The sequence below is a fragment of the Portunus trituberculatus genome, chromosome 23 (genome assembly GCF_017591435.1).
Source record: "Portunus trituberculatus isolate SZX2019 chromosome 23, ASM1759143v1, whole genome shotgun sequence".
Taxonomy (NCBI): Eukaryota; Metazoa; Arthropoda; class Malacostraca; order Decapoda; family Portunidae; genus Portunus; species Portunus trituberculatus.
In genome coordinates, this window is record NC_059277.1 from 11,125,820 (window position 1) to 11,152,531 (window position 26,712).

General features: G+C 41.3%; 2 protein-coding genes across 3 annotated transcripts in view; one reads left to right on the forward strand and one right to left on the reverse strand.

The window, feature by feature from the left end:
- The window catches only part of LOC123507605 (nuclear pore complex protein Nup214-like), a 25,347-nt gene extending 6,061 nt beyond the window's left edge, over window positions 1-19,286 (reverse strand). Inside the window, exons 1-17 of one of the 2 annotated variants that reach the window (XM_045260618.1) lie at window positions 19,103-19,286; window positions 17,096-17,231; window positions 16,378-16,556; window positions 16,055-16,236; window positions 15,185-15,390; window positions 14,510-14,630; window positions 12,875-13,074; window positions 12,308-12,575; window positions 10,640-11,183; window positions 10,126-10,313; window positions 9,720-9,881; window positions 8,128-8,292; window positions 6,907-7,053; window positions 2,803-5,838; window positions 2,608-2,654; window positions 2,180-2,299; window positions 1,825-1,980 (exon numbers count right to left, since the gene is read on the reverse strand). In XM_045260618.1, the coding sequence (XP_045116553.1) occupies window positions 1,825-1,980; window positions 2,180-2,299; window positions 2,608-2,654; window positions 2,803-5,838; window positions 6,907-7,053; window positions 8,128-8,292; window positions 9,720-9,881; window positions 10,126-10,313; window positions 10,640-11,183; window positions 12,308-12,575; window positions 12,875-13,074; window positions 14,510-14,630; window positions 15,185-15,390; window positions 16,055-16,236; window positions 16,378-16,556; window positions 17,096-17,231; window positions 19,103-19,135 (5,890 nt within the window). In that variant the 5' untranslated portion in view covers window positions 19,136-19,286. The remainder of the gene's footprint in view (window positions 1-1,824; window positions 1,981-2,179; window positions 2,300-2,607; window positions 2,655-2,802; window positions 5,839-6,906; window positions 7,054-8,127; window positions 8,293-9,719; window positions 9,882-10,125; window positions 10,314-10,639; window positions 11,184-12,307; window positions 12,576-12,874; window positions 13,075-14,509; window positions 14,631-15,184; window positions 15,391-16,054; window positions 16,237-16,377; window positions 16,557-17,095; window positions 17,232-19,102) is intronic. The other variant, XM_045260617.1, reaches the window with a different exon arrangement.
- A 672-nt stretch (window positions 19,287-19,958) lies between these two features.
- Window positions 19,959-23,119, forward strand: LOC123507606 (ATP synthase subunit d, mitochondrial-like). Its single transcript, XM_045260619.1, has 4 exons — window positions 19,959-20,154; window positions 21,526-21,694; window positions 21,915-22,052; window positions 22,908-23,119. Exons 1-4 carry the CDS (start codon window positions 20,033-20,035, stop codon window positions 22,992-22,994), a joined length of 516 nt encoding a protein of 171 aa, XP_045116554.1. The 5' UTR covers window positions 19,959-20,032; the 3' UTR covers window positions 22,995-23,119.
- Window positions 23,120-26,712: the final 3,593 nt, after the last annotated feature.

The window sequence follows — 26,712 nt, forward strand, 5'->3', positions numbered from 1 at the left end:
TGTCACTTACAAGTGTGGTAGCTAAGATGTGTGAGAGGGTGGTGAAGAATAGATGGACAGACTTCTTGGAGAAAATGACATACTTTGTGAGTGTCAATTTGGTTTTAGAAAAGGGCGTTCATGCACGACAAACCTGATATGTTACTATTCGAGGGTGATAGATGTAATACAGGAAAGAGATGGTTGGGCTGATGGAATATATCTGGATTTAAAAAAGGCCTTTGATAAGGTACCACACCGGAGACTGATCTGGAAACTTGAAATGGTAGGAGGAGTGCATGGCAGTTTACTAAAATGGATGGAAGACTTTTGGTAGGAAGAGAAATGAGAACAATAATTAAGGACAGACCATCAGAATGGGGCTTGGTGGAGAGTGGAGTTCCACAGGGATCAGTGTTGGCACCAGTAATGTTCGGGTCTACATAAATGACATGGTGGATGGGGTGTCCAGTTATGTGAGCCTATTTGCAGACGATGCAAAATTGTTAAGAAAAGTGAGATGTGACAAAGATTGCGAACTACTCCAGGAAGACTTGGACAGAATATGGAAATGGAGCTGTACATGGCAAATGGAGTTCAACACGACAAAATGCAAGAAAATAGAGTTTGGCAAGAGTGAAAGAAGAATCAGGAGTATGTACAAGATAGGAAATGAAGACATAAAACCAGTCATGAAGAAAAAGACCTTGGGGTGACAATTACCAATGACCTATCGCCAGAGAGACATATAAACAAAATAATTGGAGAAGTATTGAACTTATTGAGGAACATAAGAGTGGCGTTCGTATATTTAGATGAAGAAATGATGAAGAAAATAATTACTGCAATGATAAGACCGAGGCTTGAATATGCAACAATACAGTGGGCTCGAACTTAAAGAAACACATAAGGAAACTAGAGAAAGTACAGAGGGCTGCAACAAAATGGTGCCTGACTTAAGAGATTTGACTTATGAAGACAGACTGAACAGAATGCAACTTCCGACCCTGGAAAACAGAAGAGAAAGGGGAGACCTGATAGCAATATACAGAGTGATGATTGGCATGGAAAAATGGATAGGGAAGATCTGTGTATGTGGAATGAAAGAATGTCGAGAGGGCATGGGAAAAAACTAAAATGGCCACTTATAGGAGAGATGTGAAAAAATATAGCTTCCCTCATAGAAGGGTGGAAGCATGGAATAGTTTAGACGTGGAAGTGGTCAACGCAAGGAATATTCATGATTTTAAGAAAAAGCTGGACATTAGTAGATATGGAGACGGGACAGTACGAGCATAGCTCTTTTCCCGTATGTTACAATTAGGTAAATACAATTAGGTAAATACACACACACACACACACACACATCCATGATATATCCCAAGTTGGAGAATGCTACAATTGTACGGTCTTCACACAGAAAGAAAACTATACGGAAATTGGAAAGAATACAGAGCAAGAGCAATGCCAGAACTGAAGGATGATATTGAGGATCTGTGACTGAATGAAATTGAATTAACAGCATTGGAAGGGAGGAGAGAGAGGAAATTTGATAACAATGTACAAAATATTTGGAAAAAGTAGACAGACTTTGGAGATGCACATGGAAGAGTCACAACAATGAGAAAATGTAACTTCACAGGTGAAGACACAAAAATAATGATAACTGTGAACATAACAATGATGGTGGTGGTGGTGGTGGTGGTGGTGGTGGTGGTGGTGGTGGTGGTGGTGGTGGTGGTGGTGGTGGTGGTGGTGGTGATGATGATGATGATGATGATGATGATGATGATGATGATGATGATGATGATGATGATGATGATGGTCACAATAACCAGCACCTACCTGGTGACTGAGGTGTGGTGACAGCAAATCCTGTGTTGGCAACAGGGCCACCACCACTACTGAAGCTGCCACCACCACCTGTGCCACTGTTGGCAGCCCCTCCAAACACACTGCTTTGAAATGGACTGCTGCTGCTGCTGCTAGTACCAAACAAACCTGGAAGAACACTATGCTTGACAGAGGGATAGCACGGAAAGATTTTTCTGAGATATAAATGTTTTGTAAAATCTATCATTTTCTCATTTATACACTGGGTCATATGCTGTACTATAGGCATATACATCATCTCACATCACTCATGCAAAGCTGGTAGATCTCTACAGGTAGAACAAAAAATTCACACATGGTTTCTTACTGGTTTGTGGCACAGCAGCAGACAGAGTCCCTGCTCCAAAAACATTCTTGTTGGCATTCTCTGCACTGGGTTTGCTGCCAAGGCCACTGAAGAAGCCTCCTCCTCCGCCTCCTCCTGAACCTGGCATGAAAGAAAGTTGTGAGCATGTGTCAAGTAGTGTTGCCTCAAAGCTCAACTCTGCCTGCTTTAATTTCAAGACTGAAACACATATAGAGACAATGTCTACCCTTCCTGGGCCTGGAGCAAGTCTGCCCACTGCTGTGACCAGCTGAGCATCATACACACTCCACATAACCTTTATGTTTTCAAAACCTTTACTTACTTGTTTGTAGATGTGATTGTTTTTTCTGACATAGTCCATAAAAGCAACATGATATCTTCATTACTAAAAGTTCTAATTAAGTGCGAGGCACCCAACACCTACTCACCAAATGCTGAGGAGCCTCCAAATGGTGATGCTTCTGCTTTGGATGTGCTGCAATGAAAAAAAAAAATGTTATCAATGAGAAAGTAACTCAAGGAAACAGAGAAATATCACAGCAAGGGTTACATTTTCAGCACTAGATTTCACAGATAACTGTTACACTCAAGCAAAGGCCAGACAGCACTGCAGCACAACCCACCTGACAGAGGCGAATGGTGATGTGGTAGCCGCAGATGTCTGGCCAAACACAGACCCTGAGGAGGTGTTTCCAAAGAGCGACTGTCCTGCTGTTGACCCACCAAATATACTGCCAGGAGTTGAGGATGCACCAAATGTTCCAGTAGTCTGACCTCCCCCACCAAAGAGGGAGTTCTGTTGAGGTGCTGTGCCTCCAAACACCAAGCCTGGGGTGCTCTGCCCAAACACTGTGTTGGCAGTGCTGGCAGCAGCAGTAGTGGCAGCAGGAGTGAGAGAAGGAGCAGAGGAGACAGCAGGGGAAGTGAAGGCAGAGCTGGAGGTTGACAGACTAGTGAAGGCAGAGGTGGAGGTGGTGGATGAGCCACTGAAGACTCCTCCAGGTGAGAATGGGACTCCAGTAGCTGTGCTCGTTGCTTGAGTGGAAAAGAGAGAGGGTGTGGCAGAGGTGGCTGGGTTAGCAGACCCTGAGCCTCCTCCTGGTGTGAAAGCCAGACTGAAGGAGGTGGCCTCACCAGCAGGAGGGGAAGAGAAAAGGCCTGTGGTGAGAGCTGAGGCAGAGGAGGACGCAGGGATGGAGGTGGAAGCAGCTGTGGTGGTGGTGGAAGTGGAGCTTGTGGAAGGTGATCCAGAACCTTCTCTTCCAAACAGGGTGCTGGTGTTTCCCGTACTGCTTGCTACTGCTGCTGCTGCTGCTGCTCCAAAAATGCTGGGGGTTGCTCCACTGGTCTGGACAGGACTACCAAAAATGCTGCCACTTGTTGATGCTGATCCAAAAATGCTTCCAGAACTTGTACTTGTAGATGTTGTCCCAAATATACTCCCGGTTTGTGCAGTGGTTGTCGTGGCAAACAAGTTTCCAGATGTGTTTGTAGTTCCAAAGATACTTGCAGCTGTGGTCTTTACTCCAAAAATAGTTCCATTAGTTGCTGTGGTTGCAGCAGCTGTGGATGTCCCAAAAATGTTACCAGTGGTTGTTGAGCTGGCTGTTCCAAACAAACCTGAAATAGCTGTTGTGGTTGCTGTACTTGAGTCTGATGCTGTTGTTGTGGCTCCCAAAATGGTTACACTAGAAGTAGATATTCCTGAATTTCCAAACATGGTTGGAGGAGCTGTGGTAAGACTACTACTACTACTACTAATGGTGCTAGTAGTAGTAGAAGTGGCACTAATAGTAGTAGTTGTAGTAGTAGCAGTAGAAGCAGCAACAGTACCAGCTGTAGTTGTTGTTCCAAAAATACTTCCACCTGTAGATCCTGACATTCCAAATAGACTTCCATTGCCGGTAGATGCAGTTCCAAATATGCTTCCCGAAGCAGCATTGGATGAGCCTCCAAAAATACTGGCAGAAGTTGTAGCTGAAGTCCCAAACACAGTCCCACCACTGGAAGTTTTTGTGTCTCCAAAAATGCTCCCAGATGATGCAGATGGGACAGTCCCCAAACTGTTTCCAGTAGTTGTCGCTGTTGATGTCTTTCCAAAAAGGCTTCCAGAGGTTACTGTTATTGTTAATGTATTTGTGGTTGTTGTTTCAGTTCCTAAAAGAACTGGACTTGAAGATGCAGTACTTTTAGCCCCAAAGAGGATACTTGAGGCTGTTACAGGAGCATTAAAAACACTCCCTGTGGCTGCAGTACTTGTGGCAGATGCAAAGAAATCCCCAGATGTAGATGTCACAAACAGGGCTCCAGATGTGGGTGCAGCAGCAGCAGCACTGGGGGTAGTGGTAGTGGTGGTGGATGCAGAGGATGACCCAAGGAGACCTGATTCTACAGAAGTCTTGTTTGCAAAGAAGCCACTGCTGGAAGAAGACACACCACTGAACATGTTGTTACTACCACCTCCAAAGAAACTTCCTGAATTTGCTGAGAACAAGCTGGGTTGGGAAGTGGAGCTCATGGGTGGGAGGGAAGCTTCCTTATTGATAGCAGTGTCTCCTATTCTCTCAGCCAGCTGCTCTGAACCTTCTGGGAAGCTTGGAGTCCCAGAAGTACTCACACTGTCCCCAATGACAGTGGCATTTGAGGCAGTGTCAGAGTCCGTTGAAGATGAGGATGATGTTGACTCTGTTTCTGCCACAGAGGCAAGATGAGGAGTAGTGAAGGACTCAGGGACACTCACAGCACCCAGAACAGAACTGTTGCCTGCTGCCTCAGGGACACTTTGAACCTTGGAGGTGGATGATGCTGCAGTGCTGGCCACCTTGTCCAGAGAAGATACTGAAGTTTCTACTTTCTCAGAAAATGGACTGTAAGACTCACTAACTGGTACTGGAGGTTTGAAAAAAAGACTACCTTTTACTTCAGTCTTTTGTGAGACTTCATTACTAACAGCCTGAAGAAAACTGGTGTTCTCTAATGTTGCTGCAGGGGGCTTGAATAATGGACTGGAACTCCCAGCTAAGTTCTGTGACAATGGCTGCTGAGTCACACTGCCTTGAGAAGCCACAGTAGGTGGGGCAAACTGTGTAAAGGAAAAAGCAAGTGTTGTTTTTGAAAGAGGAGCAGATGTGACAGGCTTGAAAGCTCCTTGGAGAGAGCCTGTTGTCACTGTTACAGGGGCCTTCAAACCTCCCGAGGAGGATCCTCCAACACCAAATCCTTGAAAAGCTGTTTTGTTTTCAGCAAGCAAGACTGTCCCAGGGGCTTTAGTCTCAGAGGCCCCTGTGGTTGGCACCTCAGACACCAAACGTGAGAGAGCCCGCAGAGGACTGGCAGGTTTGGTGCCTTGTGTCAGCCTGTTGTCTGGGGTCTGTGGTGGCGTAATGTCTTCATACTGTGGCTCAGGTGGTGGCGGTGGTGCTGCTGCTGCTACTTTACTTCCTTGTATCACACTTGCCTCTGAGGTGCATCCTGCTTGAGGAGTGACAGATGTCTGGTTGTTCCTCATCGGTGTTGAGAATGTCTGAGGCCCAAAGGACTCCAGCAATGAGTGTCCTTTGTTAGCAGTGAAGGAGGAGCGAGGAGAACCTTCCTGACTGTGTCCTAGGGAGAGGTCCTCCAAGGAACTCAGGTTCATACGGGGTAGGTTGGAACACTTTCTGTAATAAAAGGACATAAAAAACAAATAAGTAAATAGTTAATAGACAAAAGTAAGAGATTATTTTCTAAGTGTTTCTATATAATACACTTCAAAATTCAGAAGATAGAGGTCATAAATCACACTTGACATAGTGGTACCTCGGTATGCATCCACTCTGGAATAAATTCAAATTTGTATACATCCCATCTGGACAAGAACAGATTTTCTTGGTATACAATACGACTCACATGCTGGAACTTGTATAGGTAGGTCAAAATGAGTAATGGCATTGCACACTGCCATTGTTTACCTCTGCATACAGTCATGCCTGCCCACCAGTGGTGCCAGGTTTTTAAGATTAATTTAATCTAATTGTTTGTGTGTTTACCACATCTGATGGTATATAACACAATTTTTCATACAAATGGCTCAAAAATTGCCTGGCATCTTTTACTATGTGAATGTAAGGCCTCCCTAAGATTTCATTTTGAAATTTCCTTTACATGTACACCACCATAATATAGACAAAGGTGCTATATCACATTTTTCAATCTTATTATGATACAAGGCAATGTTGAAAATGAAAACATAGCCATGTTCAGTGACACGCCAAGTGTGTTGCTGACATCTCGGCTACTGCATTTGCCTCACCTCCATGACAAAGCCACTACCTCTTGTTTTATTTCTGCAATCATGTCGGAAAGTCTTCCTATTGTGATTGCTTGCTTTTTGTTCAGCTGTATCACTAGCATACTTTAAGCATTACATGCTTAAAATAAATAAAAAATTTGTTCTCTCCTAAATATGACTTGTTGAAATGGGGATGCATCTTACAAGTCTGTGCATCTTATAAGTTATCAAATACATTGTGCATTTTGGTTTTAAGCAATGTTTGACTGATTTCATACAACCTCATCAATGTACTGATAATATGCCAATAACAATAGGATTTTTCATGGGAACAGATTAATCATTTTTATTTTATTTCTTAATGGAAAAGTTTGTTTGGTATAGTTCCTGTTTGGTTAAGTCCAAGGATCTTGAATGGACAGATTAAAGATGCATAGTGGGGTGCCACTCTACTTACCTTAGAGGGATGAAATTTCTTTGTGAGAGAACTTTCTGTAAACTTTCCTGCTTCCCCGGAGAAAGCATTTTGAAGGGGGAGGAGAGATGAGGAGTAGAGATGGAGGTCTCTCGCAATGATCTCTCCAGAGTGGCCATAATCTCATCACTGTACCGAGAACAAATCATTCATGTTATACTTACAGCTAAACTTCATATTATTATTACTTTCAGACAATACACACTAAGAACTAGGAAACCAATATATCTCTATACTACAGGTAAGCAAAACACTGCATCTTCATACATAGTGGCATAGTGGATTAGGTGGTGAGTGTGGGGATCAGGCAGAAGTCCACACATAGGTTCGAATCCCACCAAGTACAGCCTTGAAACTTTGTCATTTGTCGAGTGGTTTCAAGTTACTTACATGTCACCATGATACCCAGGTTCTAGGTGGCTACTCCAAAGATGCACTAGGGTGGTGATATGGGCCTTAATTTGGGTACCACTATAAACAAAATTGCCTGCATAACTAATGGGTGGAAGCTTAACAGCACTTCCAACACTCTTCAAGTTACCTACAGGCACTATAGGCCAGTAGAAAAAAAAAAAAAAAAAAAAAAAAACACACACACACACAGATATATAAAAGCATCTTTGCCTCTAGGAGACAGAGGGCCGATCCTCACCCAAGGACACACTTACAGTTGCACAACAAATGTAATAAAATCTACACCAGTGTCACACAGAAGAGGTTGTTTGTCTATGTCATCATATTAGACCCAACTTACCTCCTCTCTCTCTCTCTCTCTAATGTGATGCATCATAACACATAATCCATCTATCCCCTTCCCTACACCTGAGCTAGTGAACAGATCACACAAGATGCTACACAATCTTCCCTCCAGACCACATTTCCATTCATTCTACCATTTACAAATGCCCAAATCTTTATCTCTATCACATGCATTTGTTTTTGTTTTTTTGGTCCAAAGAAATTTTTTTCAGCTTTTCAAAACTGAATTTTGTTTTGTCATACAATGGACTGTATTTGCAACCTAGCCACAACTAGATCCTCTCAACTTTAACTTGTTCCTCCATCTCCTGTACTGCAGCAAAAGCCTTGTATTGTTTGTAAAGGTTATAGCTATGTACACTGTCCCTTATATCAGCAGTGCTTCCAGCATTTCAGAAACACAAGTCTTCAACAGATGATGTGAGAAATGATGCCTCTACTTACTCCTCCTGGTGTGTCTGTGGGGCTGCCAGGCCACTGAGGGAGTGGAGATGGAGGTCCTTGATTCGTTCACATAATGAGTCCACTCGCTGCTCACAGACCTTCCTTGCATAGTGGCACTTCTTCAAAGCTTGGTACAGTGTCTCTGAGGCTGGAAGCTCCTTTTTCCTGAAAGCATTAGTTTAAAAATAATTATTCTATACCATCTAAGTACACCAATGACTTTCTCTTTAATTATCCAATATATTAGCATTGTCCTCTGTAAGGGAATACTTGTGAATGTGATGAGACATTGTAATATGATTAAAATTTTATTGTAAAATAAAACCAATGATAAATTTATATGTAGAATAGGAAAAAACACCATTCTGCATCAATTTCCCTCTAAATCATGCATACAATTAAGGATTATCCCATAAAACAGTTCTTACACTCAACATTATGTATTGAGCATTACTACTAAACACCTAACCTGTGTGTTTCACAGTATCAAAGCTTCCCAATCCTTGAGTTTGGTGCAGAATTCTAAATTCTTAACAACCCAACTGTTGCACATTATTTTTTAGTTTCACACTTTTGTCACATATCGGTCATGCACTCCTACCATTGGCACCACACTGTACTGTACAGTGTGGACATATCTGTGTACAGTTCACATACAAATCTTTTATGTAGAAAAAACATTTATTAATTACAGCACTGGTCATGTTGGATTGCACATGAGAGAGGGGACCAGTTAGGCTGACAACAGAACTGACACATTGCAAAGAAACACACAAACAAGGGAAGGGTGTCCTACAACTGACCACCACAGAATCACTCCAGGAGTAAGGACAAAATACACACACACACGTACACAATTCAGACTGTGATGGCGCTGCACCACCACACTACCAGATGTGAAGACAAAAGATTCACACTCATACAGTTTTTAATGGCATGACATCATACAGTTTTAGATGGCATAGCACTGCATTGTCAAATGTAAGTTTAACACACACAAGCTTTTCGTCTCATCAACTCCCCTCCTCTGACTGACTGTCTACAGGTTTTCTCACTGCCGGAATGTTGCAGGTAGTTCACTATTTTCATGCTAACTGCATGCCTCCCCTCCTTCTGCTGCAGCCTCATTGCACAAGGCTTTCTTCTTCCTTTCATCTCTATTCTGTCCAACCCTCTAACACCAGAGTTAACCAGTACTCTCAATCATTCATACCCTTCACTGGTAAACTCTGGAACTCCCTGCCTCCTGTATTTTCATCTTCCTACAATTTGATCTCTTTTAAGAGGGAGGTTTCAAGACATCAGTTCCTATCTTTTGGCTAATTCCTTTAAAATCTTTTAGGGAACACACACACACACACACACACACACACACACACACACACACACACACACACACACACACACACACACACACCTACAGGCGCTATAGGCCTTACCGAAAAAAAAAAAAAAAAAAAATCATGCATTACTAGGCTCACAACTTAACAAAAGAAAATTAATCAATAAAAAGCAAAAATAAAACAAAATATATGAATGAATAAATGAATTAATTCATTAATAATACTCTTGAGACCATCCGAGACACTCACTTCTTTTTGTTCTGCTCATTCCTGTATGCGGCCCAGTCAAGGTGAAGGCGGGTGTCAATTTCAGCGAGCTGGCTCTGCAGGTACTGGTACAGAGAGCGAATCTCCTCCATCTGTTTGCGACTGTGCGGGTCCAACGTCTGTGGCTGCAACATTAAGCGGTGCCTGTGGGAGAGGGACACAGAAGATAACCATTAAGGAATAAATGAAGACGATATAAGGACTGCAATGCAAGGAGGGATCACTGCCATGGTCTTGGATGAAGTTTTGTTTAGCAAATGGAAGAATGTAATGGCAATAAAACATTCTAGTGTAATAATGTTCAAAATTATTACTTTCCTCCTTCCTTGGTACACAATAGCATGGATGAAGGAATGGAAAAATAATCAACATGTTCTTGAAAATTTACCGTGGATTCTTGCTCTTGACAACTTGAGCTTCAGCTTCCTCTGCTAGAATGAAGCCTTCCAGGACCTCAGAGTGAAGCTGCCCCACCTCTCCCTTCAGCTCAGAGGTGGTGGAGCTCATCTCATCCACCCACTCTGCAGTCTCACCCAGGGAACATCTTAGCTCACCCATCTCCTTTGGTCCTCCAACCTTGGGATATAATAATCATCATTATTTCCAATTTTTATCTGCTTTGATGTATCCTGAACCTCAGAGTTTGCTACAACACCTCTTAACTGTTGCTAGGAACTCATAATTCATGCATACATTTAATCTCTCTCTATCTCTCTCTCTCTGAAAGATGCAAATGGAAGGATGTTATATGCACGAGTTTACTTGCGGTAAGAAATGTGAGGGTCACAATTTTACACTCAGGGTGACTATTAAGCACTATCAAGAGTGAAGACAATTTCTGTTGAATTTATAGAGCTTGAAAAAGTGTGTGTGTGTGTGTGTGTGCAGCTCCTACCACACACCTGGTTAGGCAAGTCTCCCATGTTCATGTGGTCCTCCAGCTCCCTCTCAAAGTTGGTCTTGGCTGCATTGATGGCAGCAATCAGTGTGTCATCCAGCTCGGCCACCACTGGCTGGGGCAGCCTGGCTGGTGTGGCCACACTCTGGGCCATCACCTCAAGTGGCTTGGGGACAACAGGAGGCTGTGGCTTGGTGTCAGGCAAGGTGGTGCTGCTGGAAGTCACTGCTGGAGTGCTCAGCTGACTCAAGGGAAACGAAGGGAACTTGAAGTCCTGTGCTGTGGTAGTGGCTTGTGGCAGCTTGGGGATGGTGGCAGGGGCAGCCAGGGTGGGCTTGGTCATCTCACTTGTTCCTTGCAGCTTAAACATGGGAGTAAAAGCTGGCTCAGTCTTGGCAAAAAGACTTGTCGTCAGTGGCGATGGCTGACTTTGGGGTAATTTGAAATTGGTGCTCAGACTTGGTAGTGGAGAGGCTGAGACAGGGCTAGAGGACTGTGCTGGTGCACTGAAACTGAAAGTGTCCAACTTCTGTGGGGCTGGTGGTGTGCTGTAAAATACGGAAATAACATCAGTAATTCATAACAAAAAAAGTTGTTTATTTACTACAATGCAACATGTTTCATATTTTCAACTATTTACAGCCTCTCTTTGTTTAATGACCACCCAAACTTATGACGTGCCCTCTGAACTGCCACCAGTGATGTGCTATTGCACTGCAGTTCAGGCAATAATGGCACCAAGCATTTGTCCCGCCCACCATCACCATGCCTCAGAGCTGTTGACTCCACAGCTTTCCTGCCTAATTAGATAGTTTTTCAAAGAAGTAGGTGGGAAAATTTTGATTTCCAGGGGGTCGGTGGCTCATTTGGCTGTCTTAGGCCTATTGGCTGATTTTGTTTCCTTAAAATCTTGGCCTCAGCACAGATCAAAACAGTGACCGCTGGAGTCATTTTGCCCAAACTGAACTTAAATATCCATTGATGCTTACTTTGATCAAACACAAAAGCTGGATGCTAAACATATGTCGAGTACAAAAGAGAGAAAAAAAAATTATTGTAGGTGTTACAGATCCCATGATGAGATACTCCTTCAGAGCTTACATCATTTCTTGCAAACTTCTCTCATTATACTTATTTTCTAATAATTTTCATTCATGGTGTCACATAGATGCATGCTTTCCCAACAGAGATCACAGATGATGGCAAGAGCATCTGGACACCAAATAATTTGCTCCATCGGCTGAGAGAGTGTAAAGAAGCCAGTATTGGTGGCAAGATGATGGTCGCTGGCATATCATGTTTAGTGACATCAAGCCACCAATACTGGTGTCAAGATTGGTGGCAAGACGTCAGTAAAATTCCTTCACTCTGTGAGTTTGGAAACAATGGTTTAGTTACATTCTGCTTTCTTATGTGAGCTCCTTACCCATCGACCAATTCATTTAACAACCTGGTCATAGGAATGAAACCTGATCGTTAAGTGAAGAGAGGCTGTATTCTTTAACTTTCTCACGAATGTGAAAAACAAAGATCCCTAAAAATATTCAGCATGAATTATGCAATCTTAGATTAAACATTTCATGTCTGCACAATGGTTGGTTTGAAATTTCACAAGTCATACAACTTCCACAAAAAGATGATCAATCAAAGAAATATTCCCTCTGTCTATCACCTTGGAACCAAGGGAGCTGGTACTGCAGGGAAGGTAGTCTTGGTCTCTGGGGCAACAGAGGCCAATGATGGAACAGCTGGCTTGCCCACAGAATAACTGCTGATTCCTCCAAATTGCTGAGGTGTGCGCACTCCACTGGCTGGCAGACTCTCTTGGGGTTTGGTCAATGACTCTGCACCAGACTTCTCATTAACCACATGGAAGAGGTTGAGTTCTCCCCCAGTGGAGAGTGTGCACATGACAGGACATGGGCCGGACACTTTGTTGTCTGGAACAGTTTGCTCACAGCAATGAGGCATGCATGTTACACAAGGGCCTATCAACATAACTTGGCAAGAGGCAAAGGCAAAGGCAAGCAAAGGCAAAAATGAGAGAAAAAACACTAATCTCAATCATAAAAGTTCAATATACCTAAATATGAGTGTGACCTTGACAATGTTCTAGAGAACAAGAATACAGCTATAATATATTCATGGAAGTGGGTGTTTAAATAGAAGCAAAGTAGAACACTTCCTCTGGAAAAACAAAACAAGCAAGTCAAGGAAGTTTCGGCATCTCCACACATACCTTTGGCTGTGAATGTCTTCTGGGAGGTGAAATCAACGGCCAGACCGAGAGGAAAAGTTTCCTCAGTGATGGAAATATTTTGCACTGCAGCAACACACCCTTCATCTAACTCATACTCACACCAACCATCACCGCCCTCAACAGACCGGCCCAAGACAGCCATCGTCACAGCACGAGACGACAGCAGACAAAGCAACGACCTGGCAGAAAATGAAAACTTAAAAGTCTCCAAAATGAATAATGTAGCTGTATAAAATACATATTATACAGGCAAACCCCGCTTAACGAACGGGTTACGTTCCTAAAAAACCGTTCATTAAACGAATTTTCGTTAAACGAACCAATTATAACAAGTTTGACACCTGACTTGAACTTCCATTGAGAGTAAACAAAGTGAGAGTGCATCATAGTACAGTGAAAGGTTTAATGAAAGTAAAAATTATTAAGTTAAACATTTAAGCAGTTTAATTTGTCATTATAATGTACACTAATATATGTATATAGCTTTATAATGTTGATGATCTTAAATTTATGAACAGTGGGAGAGTGAAACAGGAAAAACACTACCTGGCAACCTGTGGAATGTAAGCATAGGGCGCATCATTGTACCACATACAAAACTTATGTACCACATTTCCACAAGGCTTTCCATTTTATCCATTGCAGAGTCATGAGTTCAGGTGATTCTTTTAGCTTGCAAGGAAAATACGGTCTCACCAGCCTTTTTAATAGAGTCTGCTGACTTGAAAATAGTAGAGACAGTAGATGGAGTCAAGCCATGGTGGCAAGGAATGCTATTAGTTTTCTAGCCTCTCTCGTGTCTGTGAATAATATCCAGCTTCACTTCGAGAGTAAGAGATTTCCTGGTCTTCTTAGCAACGCTAGGCGACATTGCACGGCTGGTTGCAGAGCGTTTTTAGTGGCATGTTGAGTGAGGGAAGATGAGCTACTGCTGACGCTGTTATTGTTTTGAAGTAGGGGGAGTGAGTGGCACACATTTTGTCCATGAGAGGCACTGGTGTATTCAAAAGCCTGTTGGCTTGTGTGATACGGCAGGGCTTTCAGATTTGGAAAAAATAACCTGGATAAAATTTCGTTAATGCAAGTTTGGTGTTCGTTAAACGAGCAGATGGTAGTAAAAGGAAACGTTCGTTGTAGTGAAATTTTGTTGTGTGAACCTTTGTTAAGCGGGGGTTGCCTGTACTTGACAGTTATTGTGGAGGTACATTTTGGACAGCTGGCAATAATACAGTGATGAGGATTCCTTGCCAGCTTCAGTAATTCCATATACCTATGACTTGAATTCCTTAAGATGGAGGTTTCAAGAAATTATTCCCATTCATTTGGCTAACTCCCTTGACACTGTTTGGGGTCTGGCATCTCAGTGGACCTTTTTATTGATTGTTCTTGTTGCTCTTGGCCAGCTTTCCATTTTACATAAAAAAAGAGCATGAGGCAGGAATTAAGAAAGGTGCTGTTGTGCTCAATATACAAACTACAAATCCTCACCATTCCATGAAACAGTGGAGTCAACAAAAACATGTAAATATTAGACTTTCATATCACATTATCCACCATGAATCTATTACAGACTTAGAACTGAAGTATATATATAAAGAGTCCACAGGTTCTCACCACTCAGGAAAGAAGAAGGGGTAGAACATGGCTGCCCTCGGGCCTTGGTTGTCATTGCAGATGTACTCATAGGCAACAAACTTTGGCTCCTTGGCCTTTGGTGCATTAACATACATTATTACTGTGGAGAAACAATAAAGCCCCATTAAACAAAAGCTGATACTGTGGACAAATAAATAAAAACAAAAGTAAACCATTGTTGATAAAAAGTAAAAAATATCAGTTTTGTTCAATTCCTAAAATCTTTGGTAAGAGATCAAAATATTCATTCTCCTCACCTAGTCAAGACAAGTATATCAAACAGAAAAGTAAAATGTAGAATTATGTAAAAACACTTCTTGTGTTTCATCCATCAATACATTTGTTTGTTAATTATTTTGCTGATGTGACCCAAAACAATTGTGCATATCAATGTCAATGCTGCTATCAAATAAGAGTAAGTCATAAGCATTCAGCAGTGTCTTTGCAAATGTGAAACACATCATGTACAACCTTTTACAGCAGTAATGAATCAGCTACACAATGTCTCAATTACTGAAGATGTATAAGATGAGCAAGATATTGGTGGAAGTGTCTCCCTAAAGTCATCCTTCAGAACCATAGGCAAGCATAACATAGACAAAGCCATTCAGGAACCTCTCCACACCACCAATGAGAGAATAACTATCAACCTACCATGAGCTCCCTCCACAACTGAGCTCTTGTAGCCAATGAAGAACTCTGTGTTGGTGAACCAAGTGATGCTGAGCACAGCACCGGCTTCATCCATGGGCGGCCGCTGGATGGCACGCACGGCAGTCAGGTCTGGCTTGAACAGCTTCAGGGTGCCATCTTCCAGGCCCACGGTCAGCTGCTTCCCCTTGGGTGACCATCCCAGTGCCCTTCCACGAAACAACAAGTAACAGTAACTCTAACAACAATATTCATCACAACAGTAAGCTGGACCAGTACTTACTACTGCCAACACTGACAAATTATCCTCACTGATAATGATTCTAAGCCAAGAATAATGTGTCCATTACATCATCTGTACAATGAATTTTGCACAGCAAAAAGCTTCCTGGTCTCTTGCTCTGCACAATTGACACAATGCAAGAAGATTCTTACAAGCACTACATAAGAAAAATTATTTAGATTTCAGTATTAATATAAGCCTTGTCCCATTTCTTAATTAACCAACCCATTGAACATTCCTTCAATCTAGCAATCCTTAACGTCCTATAACAGCATGTCATATATACAGTATCCTGGTATACATGTATGAACTCCTTAACATCTATGAGACATCCTCAACATTCTAATTAATCAATTAATTCTTTTAATTTAGTTATTTAACTTATTTTTCACTAGTTCATCCTGCACATCATTTAATTCATGTCACTCCTACACTGCATTCAAATACATCAAAAAGGTTGTTCAGGCATTACCCCAGTAAACAGGACATGAAGATACATTCATTTTTGTTTTTTCCTTGGAATATAGTTTTGACAAGATTCTGGGAAAACCTTAATAATATTTTTCTGGCAACAAAATGCCTCTTCTCACCTTGCTTGAATGTTTTCTGACTTCACTTCCACCTGGTTCTCTTTAAGGGTGAGAAGTGAAAGGGATGAAGGTGAGATGGCCAGGGCCACACTGCTGGGATCCATTGGGTTCCAAGTGAGTCCATGGACCTGACCACCAGCCCCAGCCAGAGCCACACTCACCAAGGGGATTTGTTCTCCACACTACAAACACCACAAAAAAAGTACTCCATTACTGCACACACAGAACATTACAGTATTATAGAAACTTTCATAATTCCTAGAAATCTCTTCCAATAAACTCAGAAATTTTGTGCAGCATGGTAATGCCAAATTTTTACTTACACCAGGCACAAGGCTGCGAATCTCATAGAAGAGCGCATGAGGAACCTGATTGTGGAGGATGACCACCAGCAGGGTGAGGCCATCACAGCTGCAGGCCACATGAGTCACCTGAGCACCAACACTGATGGAGGTGAGAGGGACACCCGACACTCCCTCAAACAGTGTCTTGGATTCAAACACTGTGGAAAGAAGACATTCAGGTACAGTCAGCACACTACTTGATGCAGCAGCTTTTGTACTGACCTATATTACTAACAAACATCATACCACTCACTCTTTTCATGGCAGCTGTCATTGGCAAGAGCTGCCCTTGACGTGTATCTTAGGCCAATCTTCTTCCTTTCCTTATCCACATTCCCCTTCCCCTTTCCTCTCTCTATGCTCCTCATTCCTCTTGCATTCCTATCCCTACTCTCTCTCTCTCTCTCTCTCTCTCTCTCTCTCTCTTTTAATCAATTTTATATATCTTTTTTAATGAGCAAACCCAACACTTACAGGGAGTTTCTAATGACAGACCAGTTACTAAACAAAGTTGATGTAATATAATCCAAGATGTTGCTAAAAACTCTTTCTCTGTATGTGGCATAAACATTTCTTCATTTTACATGTTTCCAATACATTTCTCAGTCTCTCTGACATATTTTCTATCTCTGAGACCAAATGAAATTGTAAAATAAATAAATACATGAAAATAAATAAACCTGAGTCCAACAGATACCTTTAATTTGTGTCCCACATGCCACAAAAATGCGGCCAAACTTTGGGGCAGTGGCCACAAGGCTGCAGTCCCCCTCAGGAAGAGAGATCTCCTCTGGAGTGAAGACAGGAATGTGGCTGGAGATGAACCGAACATCCTGAAGGACAGACAATTGTCATTCACAGAAGTATTGATATATGTTATTTAATAATAAGTTTAAAATGTATTTATTGAACCACTCTTAAAAAAAGCAACAGTGAACAGCATTGAAGCTGTGCATGTCCCTCCCTGGACAGTCATTGCTGTGGCTCCTTCATCCTCTGCCTCACACAGTGGAGTTGTACACTATTTCATTGAAGAGAACAATATACTGACAAAAAATAAATAAATAAATAAATATTGAGACAAGGCACGCCGCTCTTAACCCCCAACACACTTGGGGACTGTGGGACAGAGTTTTCAGATAGAAAAAGCTAAAAATATGGTCAAATATCACCTCTTACCACGAGAAATAAATGGAATCACCAGCCTCTTCTTCAATCCGACCTTCTTACCTCTCTCTCTCTCTCTACCATGTATTTGTTCACATTGTAGATAGCTGCCTTATATTGGCTGTGAAGGTGGCCATATGGCAAGCCTGCAGCAGAACAGTCCACAATGAGACTGCATGTGTGAGGGTAGGTCAAGAATGAGTGGCGAGTCAGGTCAGGTGGAGATATCGGCAAGGTCACACTCCCCCGCTCATTTGCCACGTTTAAGATGGAAGGAAACTTTTATATGGAAAAAACATTTTGATTTTTACCTCAATAGTGATATGGAACAAAAGTTAGAATGGTCTAGGAAATAATTTTGGAAATATACTAATCTATATAGAAGTAGAGAGAAAAAGAAAGACTGAGGGTAAGGAGGTGGAGTAGCATTGGAGAAAGAAGGTAAGCTTGTGGTTTGTGGAGATGTGGCAATAGTGGGGGAATACCAGTGAAACCCACAGCCACACCTAAATGGCCAATGCTGCTCCTGCTGGATTAGAGGCATTTTGGTGGTGACCACCAGGCACTCACCCAGTCTCATATCCACAGCGGAGGGGAGGTATACATCAGCCGCATTACTTCCTCAAGATTTCACTCCACCTGCAAAGCCATTCCTTGCACCAATGACTCCTCTTTTTTCAATCTTGTGGAAGCAGATGACACAATGGTCCATAAGAGAACCTCTTGAGCTATGTTGGCAGTGATGGCATCCATGAATGCAGTGTGAAAGTACACACTCCTCCTCCGGCTGTTCACAGGAAACTGAGAAGCGCAGGGAAATCACCTGTGTGTTAACCAGTTTGGACGCTCACCCCCTGGTGGCACAGTGACTTCCCATGGAAGCAGTCCCTAGTGTGGAAGGACCTTCAGGAGGTATGAACTACCAATTTCTGGAGATTTCTTTGTGTAGAACCGAAGATTGTGCCCATCACAATAACAGCAATAATAACTTCCACTTCTATTTTCATGGTATGATGTAACATTTTACTATATTGTAGCTTTCCCACCAGTCCCCAAGCTTGGTAAGTTGTTGAGCCAAAACATTAATAAAGAGAGCGGCGTACCATTTTTATATATTTACTAAAATACATGAATAATTAAACAATATAGTTTTACATCTTTGTGCGTGTCTGTGAGGTTATTCAATCAAGTCCTAACCAGAGTAAATACAGCAATGTTTGAGGCGCGGCCTTGGTGGTGACAAGACCACTAGAGCAGGGTACGTGAGTGTGGCTGGCTGGCTGCGACGAGCCCTGACTTGTTGACTTTCTCAAGTGCACCACAGCTGTCATTGCCACTACTACATCACTACACCCTACTGACGGTGCACACCGCCACACCATCACCATGCACTCATTGCCAACACCTTCCAGAACCCACCAAAAATGTGTAATGTCACCAACTTTCGCTACAAAATTTGAAAAAGGCGAGAAAAAAAATACTACACAAATTTCCCCGTCCTCCATATACCTACTAAAGCTTCTTCAGTCTAACTTACAGCGTTCGGCTCACTGTCCGGCCCGTACTCCATCCCGGGAGCAGTGTAGGCCGCCCCTGAGGTTTGTGTGGTAGTGCAGGAGGCGCAGCAGGGAACGACAAGGCAGGCAGGGTCAGATAGACAGGGCAGACGCGGCGATCACGGTGCGGAGAGGCATCAGGCAAGATTGCGCTTCTCTCACGGCACACTGCTTAATGCTTATCTCTGCTCTACCTCCACTATTTCGAAAAGGCTTTACTTAAATTGACACGAGTTTTTTTAAGGTGTTTTTACGTTTCTAGAGGCAGATTGACAAGATTTCTGCATTATTAACTGGGGAGACACTTGAAAACCCCGCTAATCATCTCTGTAGCCTTGGAAAATAGTCGTGGTGAGAGAGCAGCGCGTTTCTGAACTCAGACCTTACTAATTTCGACTTCATTTGATATCATATGATATATGATATTTTTATATTATTTCTTATTCCCGTGTTGCTTTTGCTTCCTACATACACAGGAGCCAAAGAGGATGAGAATGTGCGAGCGTCACTCAAAAGAGAATTCATATTAATGAATGAACAATGGTAATATAAAAAGTTGTTATGCCTCACCTGCTGTTTTACACTTGTTACTTGACCGTAGATGTGTCGTAGGCCTTATTGCATCACGATATGATGTTTGCACTCAATTATTTATTAATTTAGTCTTAATACCGAAAATGAAAATATTTATATAAAAGGTTGTGGCCACACAGTATCTGAAAATCTTCGTTTTGCCCTTAAAGGAAGAAAAAAAAGTTATTCCGTACACTATAACATAAATGGGTTGTCCTGAAGGCAGTGGAATGAGGCCGAGATGGCAGGCTTCGATGTTGCACTGTTGCCTGTTGGGTCTACCACCATCTTGGACACTCAGCTGATCACCCTCACTCAGCCGGCAGACAAATCCCGCGATGGCTTCCCGAAGAGTCGCCGCCTCCTCTGTGGACTGGCTCACCATGGCTAGCCGCGTCCCTGAGACACAGAAGCAGATGTTCAATGCCTTCAAGGGCAAGTCTGACGGCTACTTGAGGAGGTGAGAATGAGTAGTCAGGGGCTCAGGGCCAGCCGGTGGTGGGTGGCTGCCTCGGCTGTGGCGTTGCCTCAGACCTCTGCCTCTTCTTCATTAGTGTTGGCCACTAGGCTATGATGCTCCACACCTGCCGTGTGGAGGAAGAGGATGTGTAGGCATGGGTAATGAGCCCGTCTATGTTGCAGACTTGTCTGAGGGTAGGGCAAGTGTATCCTGCCGGAGGTATACTGGCCTGCCTCTTTAAGCAACACTGGGACAATAGGTAATCTGGCGTGGTCTGCACCTCGTAGCCAGTAAATACTTTGCTCCTACTTGTTTGCCACACTATCATTTGAAGAATCTGCAGCTTCAAATTATTATTATTTTTTTTTTTTTTACATATTTTTACTTGTGTTAGTTTTAGTTAATGTTTACAATTTGTCCTTGTCAGTAACTTATAAGACGACTCGCCGCAAGTTGTGCTGTGGCAGTGTACTCACTGTATGAAGTCGTTTTTCCGCGTGGCCGAATGTTATTGATTTACTTCACATTGATGCTTTTGAAAAATTAACACCGTGCCAGAAGCTGTTAGATTAAGTTTGTTTTGTTTTTTCTTTGTGGGGAAATCGAAAGATTAAATTACGCATTTCCTAAAAGAGAAAGAAAAAAAAAGAGGGGAGGCAAACAGTCATATTTGGTAAAAGGAAGGACCTGTTGTATTTTTTTTTTTTTTCTCTCTCTCTCCATGAGCCATAACAGTTGGAGGAAGTGAAGGGTTGGGCAGGGACAAAGTGTCACTGCCTGGGCTGCTTGTCTCAGGCTGGCTAGTTGGCTACTAGTTTTTCTCCCCTTAAGAAGTGCAACATTCTGAGATGACCATTTCCTCATGGATGTCAATGTCTTAAATTTCTATAATTTTAAAGGACAGATGTCTGCTAAGGGGAGATCTTCACCTCACACTTAATTAATAATAGTAAAGATTAATTTTGATATGAAACAGTTTACTCATTGAAAAAGAAAAGTTCATATTGGGAATTGCCAAATGTTATGTGCATAATGACCAGTAACTAAAGAAAAAAAGGTAATACTGCAAAGGAAGAATGATGACTAAGTAAGGGTTGGTGATTTAGGTAGTTTACAAAAAGTATAGAAATATATAAAAATGGTAAATTATAGTTGATTAAGAAAACTCAAAGTGCATGTCCTGATGAGGAGTGGGGGCTGCCTTGGATAGTGACCAGGGGAGGGGAAATTAAAGTACTTGCATGCTCTTAGAGCTTATTAGCTCTCTCTCTCTCTCTCTCTCTCTCTGACATTATTTCATTATTTGTCTATCATTTGGTAAGAGTGAAGGTAAGCAGGCAACATCATAACCACCTTCCCATATTCCTGCAGGGTGTTGTCCTTGCCTGCTGAGATGCCCAAGATCAACTTTACAGCATACAAGGCCCGCATTGCTATTCCTGGAATGGTGGAAGAGTTTGAGAAGCAGTACAGTGCCATTCAGATCCCATACCCTGCTGACTCTTACTCCAAACAGATTGACGAGATTCAGAAGGAAGTGGTAGGTGTGACTTGCTGTGACCCATTACATAAAATTCCTTATATGTGTGTGTATAGGTGGTCTTCATTTTGACTACCCTCCTTCATATGGATATTATCTTGGTACAGAAATAGGTAGATAGGTACACTGTAAGGAGATTAGGCATTTTGCTTTCCTTCATACTGGTAAAAGGTTGTGCAGCTTGATTTGATGTAGCATTGGTCCATACATCTTCCCTCAGACTGTAGAGACCGAGACTTTCATCAAGGAGAGTGAAGGACGCATTGCCAAGCTTCAGGCTGAACTAGCTGAGTGGCAGAAGATGATCCCTTATGATCAGATGACCATGGAGGAGATGGTTGAGGCCTTCCCAGACAAGGTAAGTTCTCCCAAGCTTCAAATTTGTTTGAAGTTTAGTTAGACTATCCTTACATGTATATGTCATTGTTTTGTACAACTGTAGCATCGAATAATTGTTGCCTTCCCTATCCCATGGTAAGCAATGCCAAATGCTAGGTAGATAACAACCAGAGGACAGTGACTAACAAAAATCCAACCAGACAACCAAGTCAAAGAGTTTCACTGCCAAGGGGAGGTGATGAGATGATAATCACTATTGATTTTGGTTGTTTACCTTATAAAAGGGAAAATGAAAAAAAGATAAATCAATAACCTATGGTTGGGTAAAAGCTCTGTGCACCCAAGCAGAGTAGTGGTGACCCTGTCTTACTGTTCCTCTGCTCTGATGGTAACCAGAAAGGGAAAGTGATGCCTGATATAGCCTAACAGGAGACAAGAGAATCTGGGAATGCTTAACTGTAGGTTAGTGAATGATGGAAGCTGTATAGAAGCCTCCATGGTTCTGGTGTCCCTGAGAGATAGTGAGCGTCAACCCGATGATCTGCTTACTCTAAATTGGCCGTTGGATCTTAGTCTCAGGAAGTGGACACTTGGGTTACTGTTCAAAATATATTGTAGCTTATTGATGATATAATTAATTCTGTGTATAATACTTGTTTTTCATTGATCAACACAATTATCACAATGATAAACTGCTGGTTACTGTTTTCCTCAAGATATGAGAAAAGGCATTTTCATCCTAGACCCAGCAGTCAGTTTGGAATAGATAGGTTAAGTTCAATATCGATCACTCTCTAAATTCTTTTGTAATGGATTTTATCATCTTTAAAGATGATAACTATGATATATCTGATGTTATTTTTCCTCATTTCAGTCTGTGAATGTTGCCAATCCCACATTGTGGCCACACACCCCTGAGGATCAGCCTGGATATGTTGCCAAGGAGGGTGCAGAGGAATAAGTAAGCATTAGTGTGTTGACAAAAAATGCGGATTTCTCAAAACTTTCTGCTTTCAATACAAGAATGAGTATGTAAATACATTGTACTTCTGTTTATATTAATTAATAAAGTGGATATGTATGGATTGAAGTTGTTTTATGTTCATTTATTCAACTTATTAACCAAAACCAGTTTGCTTAATGTATCACAAAAATCTAATAAGTGATGTGTGTGGATTTGCAGGAACCCTAAAAGCTGACAGTACTCTTGCTCTGTTGGTTGGAGTGTAGTTTGTGCATGTATCCTTGCTGCAAAGACTAGAAATGGTCTTTGCCACAATACAAAGGGTAATAAGTGGGCAAGAATATTATATGAGGCTTAAATCCCCATAAAGGACTATCCTAAACATGCACTCAAGCAAATATCTCCCTAGATTAAATAAAAAATACTTGCCTTTAGCTTTAAGCCCGTTCCATGGAGAGATGCAGTCCTCACCAACCACACTTGGTGCGTGCATCAGGCCTGCTGAACTGATTGACGACAAAGTAGGGAAAATACAACAATTACAATAATCTATATTTAATGTTTCAAAACAATGATTATGTGCCTTAATATTTTGATTTACAAAAGTTTTCAGACAGGATGAGAAAAGGTTCCACTGAAATACAAGGTGAACATTTCTATAACACCACAGAGCAACATTAGGCGTCAATACTGTTAGCTGAAGAGCTTGAAATAAAAAGCTGAGAGCAACATGGTTGTTTTCATGATTGCACTGATGAAATCATTATTCTACCACCCCATGATCAGACAATGATTCTATTTAGTCTTTGTGAAGTTTTAAATATTTGTTCAAGCAATAGAACTTTTCCAAGTTGTACACAAATGGCATTTACAAACAAAGTTGCTTCAGTAGCATTACAAAACAAAGGAGAACCAATTCAAGTAATAAAAAAGCACTCAAGTTGAGCAACCTCTGACTCACACTTTCTAGGTAACATCTACTGTTTATAAGTTATAGTATAATGGAACTACCAAAATATCTACAGCTAAGTATATAATTATATTCTCTCTATACAGATTTATATAGCTTTCATAAAAATATGAGACTGAGATCACAACAGAGCGAGTCTTTATCAATAAGGTAAATTTTTCAGGTGTTGGAAAATCAACCTTAATGATGTGAGAGATGTGACCAGCCTTGGCAATCTCATGTCACAAATATGGATCACAGACTCGATTAATCTAGCTATGTACATGACGAACAGCTTTCCACTCAATAGGATTGTCTTTCTGATACTTATACTTTATTTTTAAGAATCTAATACTGAATACTATTTTTACTCTGTTTAGTTTGTATTTTCAATCTACTTTCGATTGTATCTACTGTTTCTGGTGTTCAGTACTTTCCAACAGACATGTTAATATGGTCTTTGGAGGGGAGGGGTTGTGGAACATCCAGTAAATGTGGGATCAATAAAGAACTTTATGCATGAAGTGTCTGACATTCCAAGGACGACAGGGATAAGAGTAAGAATTTGAACTAAAGGAAACAATCTGATTAGCTTACTGACCATTCAAATGTTCACATTCTGCTCAACACTAACAAGGAAGTGTAACTTTTGTCATGGTGTTATACCTGGTACATCTGTATGAAGTTTATAAGAATTGCCCCTCCCCTAAAAATACATAATAATAATAATAGTGTAAAACATTTTTTGAAAATCAAATAACAAATATGAGGCAAGGTAAAGTATTTTCTGTCTTGCAGTTGTTGCTATTACTGAATGATTATGTGAACTTGCTAGTCTGTTTCATCACTACAGTATCTCAACCTGATTTCATGACTACTTCGCCTACATGTATCCTGAACACACTGAGAAATATTTCTGAAGAACCATTAAAAATGTAATGCCCTCCATCTTCATAACTACAAGGGAGCCTATCTGCTTTCTAAACAAGATGAAACTCCACCCAAAATAAGCCTATCACACACACATCACAAAACACCTTCCACACAGCCACATATGCCTGCCTAGTTTTACTGGGCCCTAATCAGGCACATATTCCAGTTTCAAGTTGAGACCCTGTTTGAGGTAAACATTTTTAAAAGCTTGCAGTGTTAAATCATGGACTACTCAGAAATTACTAAATATAACCCATCACATTTTTTATATGATATGAGTAAACCAGTTATCTAGAACTAAAAAGTATTCAACAATACATATGCACATGTGCACATACATATTGTTGAGAAGACAGCGTTTATCATGGTGGTGAGGGATTACCCTTGGAAATAACCAACATAAAATTGTATTATGCAAACTGGTCATGTATTGCAAGCGCTCTGACATGACGTATTTACCATGTAGCATTCAAATAAGTGACAAATTCATACCAAGATGGACTATGAAACTTAAGTTTGAAATGTGTCGGAAAAAGACACAGACGGACAGCAGAGCACACAGGCTCCCATTAAAAATATTCAGACCGTCCATTGGTTTACAAATAACTTTCATTCTGATTTGCTACTTTATATTCCTTTCTCTCAATATATTATTGTGCACTATGGCATGTCTCTTAGACATATGGCAATTTCACTATTAGCTTGACTCAAGCAATACTGATTAAAAAAGAAAGTAAATAAATGAATAAAAAATACCACACTGCAAACGTTAACATAAATTTATATCTACTTCATTTCTGCATTTGTAAAATATTGCTTCTTCCTGACAGCCATTGTGAAAAACATGAGTATTAATAATATTCAACAAAATGTTGCAATGTGCTTCGTGACTGATATTAGTAAATAAAATACTTGCCAGCAAAAATCTACCTTCTGAATGAAGTGATGAATGTGAATATCAAATGCATTCTGGCAAAAGGGCATCCTGCAATCATTCCCTGTGCTTGTGATCATGTTGTAATGAAATGCACTTTCATTTTTTTCTGAACTTAAATCACTGCGAAGTAGTTGCAACTGAGTAGGATCACTTCTTTTGTACTGGTTTACATTAATGGAAGTGAAAATGAATGGGGGTAAATGTGGTCACTGCAACCAGGCTGAGTTACTGAGCGAGCTGTTAGGAAGGGTGGCAGAGTTCTTTCAAGAAGCACGGTGGTGGTCAAGGGAGGGTGGCAGGGGGGAAAGAGGACAGGAAATATTAGGATGTATTGCATGCATACAAATATTTGTTCTTTTCTTTTCCTTTTTTTTCTTTTTAAGCTGTGTTTTGTATTTGCATGTTTCTTAATTTCTATTTTTATATAATCCAATATCTATGGTATATGCTGTACCAAGCACAGTGTGGTGTTTTATGCATGCATGCACTGCTGCTGCTATGGGCATACCTCACTTTCTTCACACCACTTGTTCTTGCCCCTTCATGTGTGCATGTCTGTGTTTAATTCCTTTGCACCTACTGAAGATTTATGAGGCAAACATGTGGATAGCTTCATGAAAATAAGAGGTGGTAAATGATTCATCTCCCACACTCATCTCTTGTGACCATGTCATATTTTCCTCAACCCCATACATGTAATTCATTCTTTGTTTGAGTAAAAATGCTATTTTCAGTGCTACCAGTGCTCTTTCTAAAGCATTTTTACACATCACAAGTGTTTGAGGTGGTTATTTTGGGCATTAGAAGTGCTTGGAGAGCAACCTGTATTTGGCTGAGACTTTCAGAGTGACTAAGTAATTGAGGACACTGGATACTTAGCAATCTGATTTCAGTTG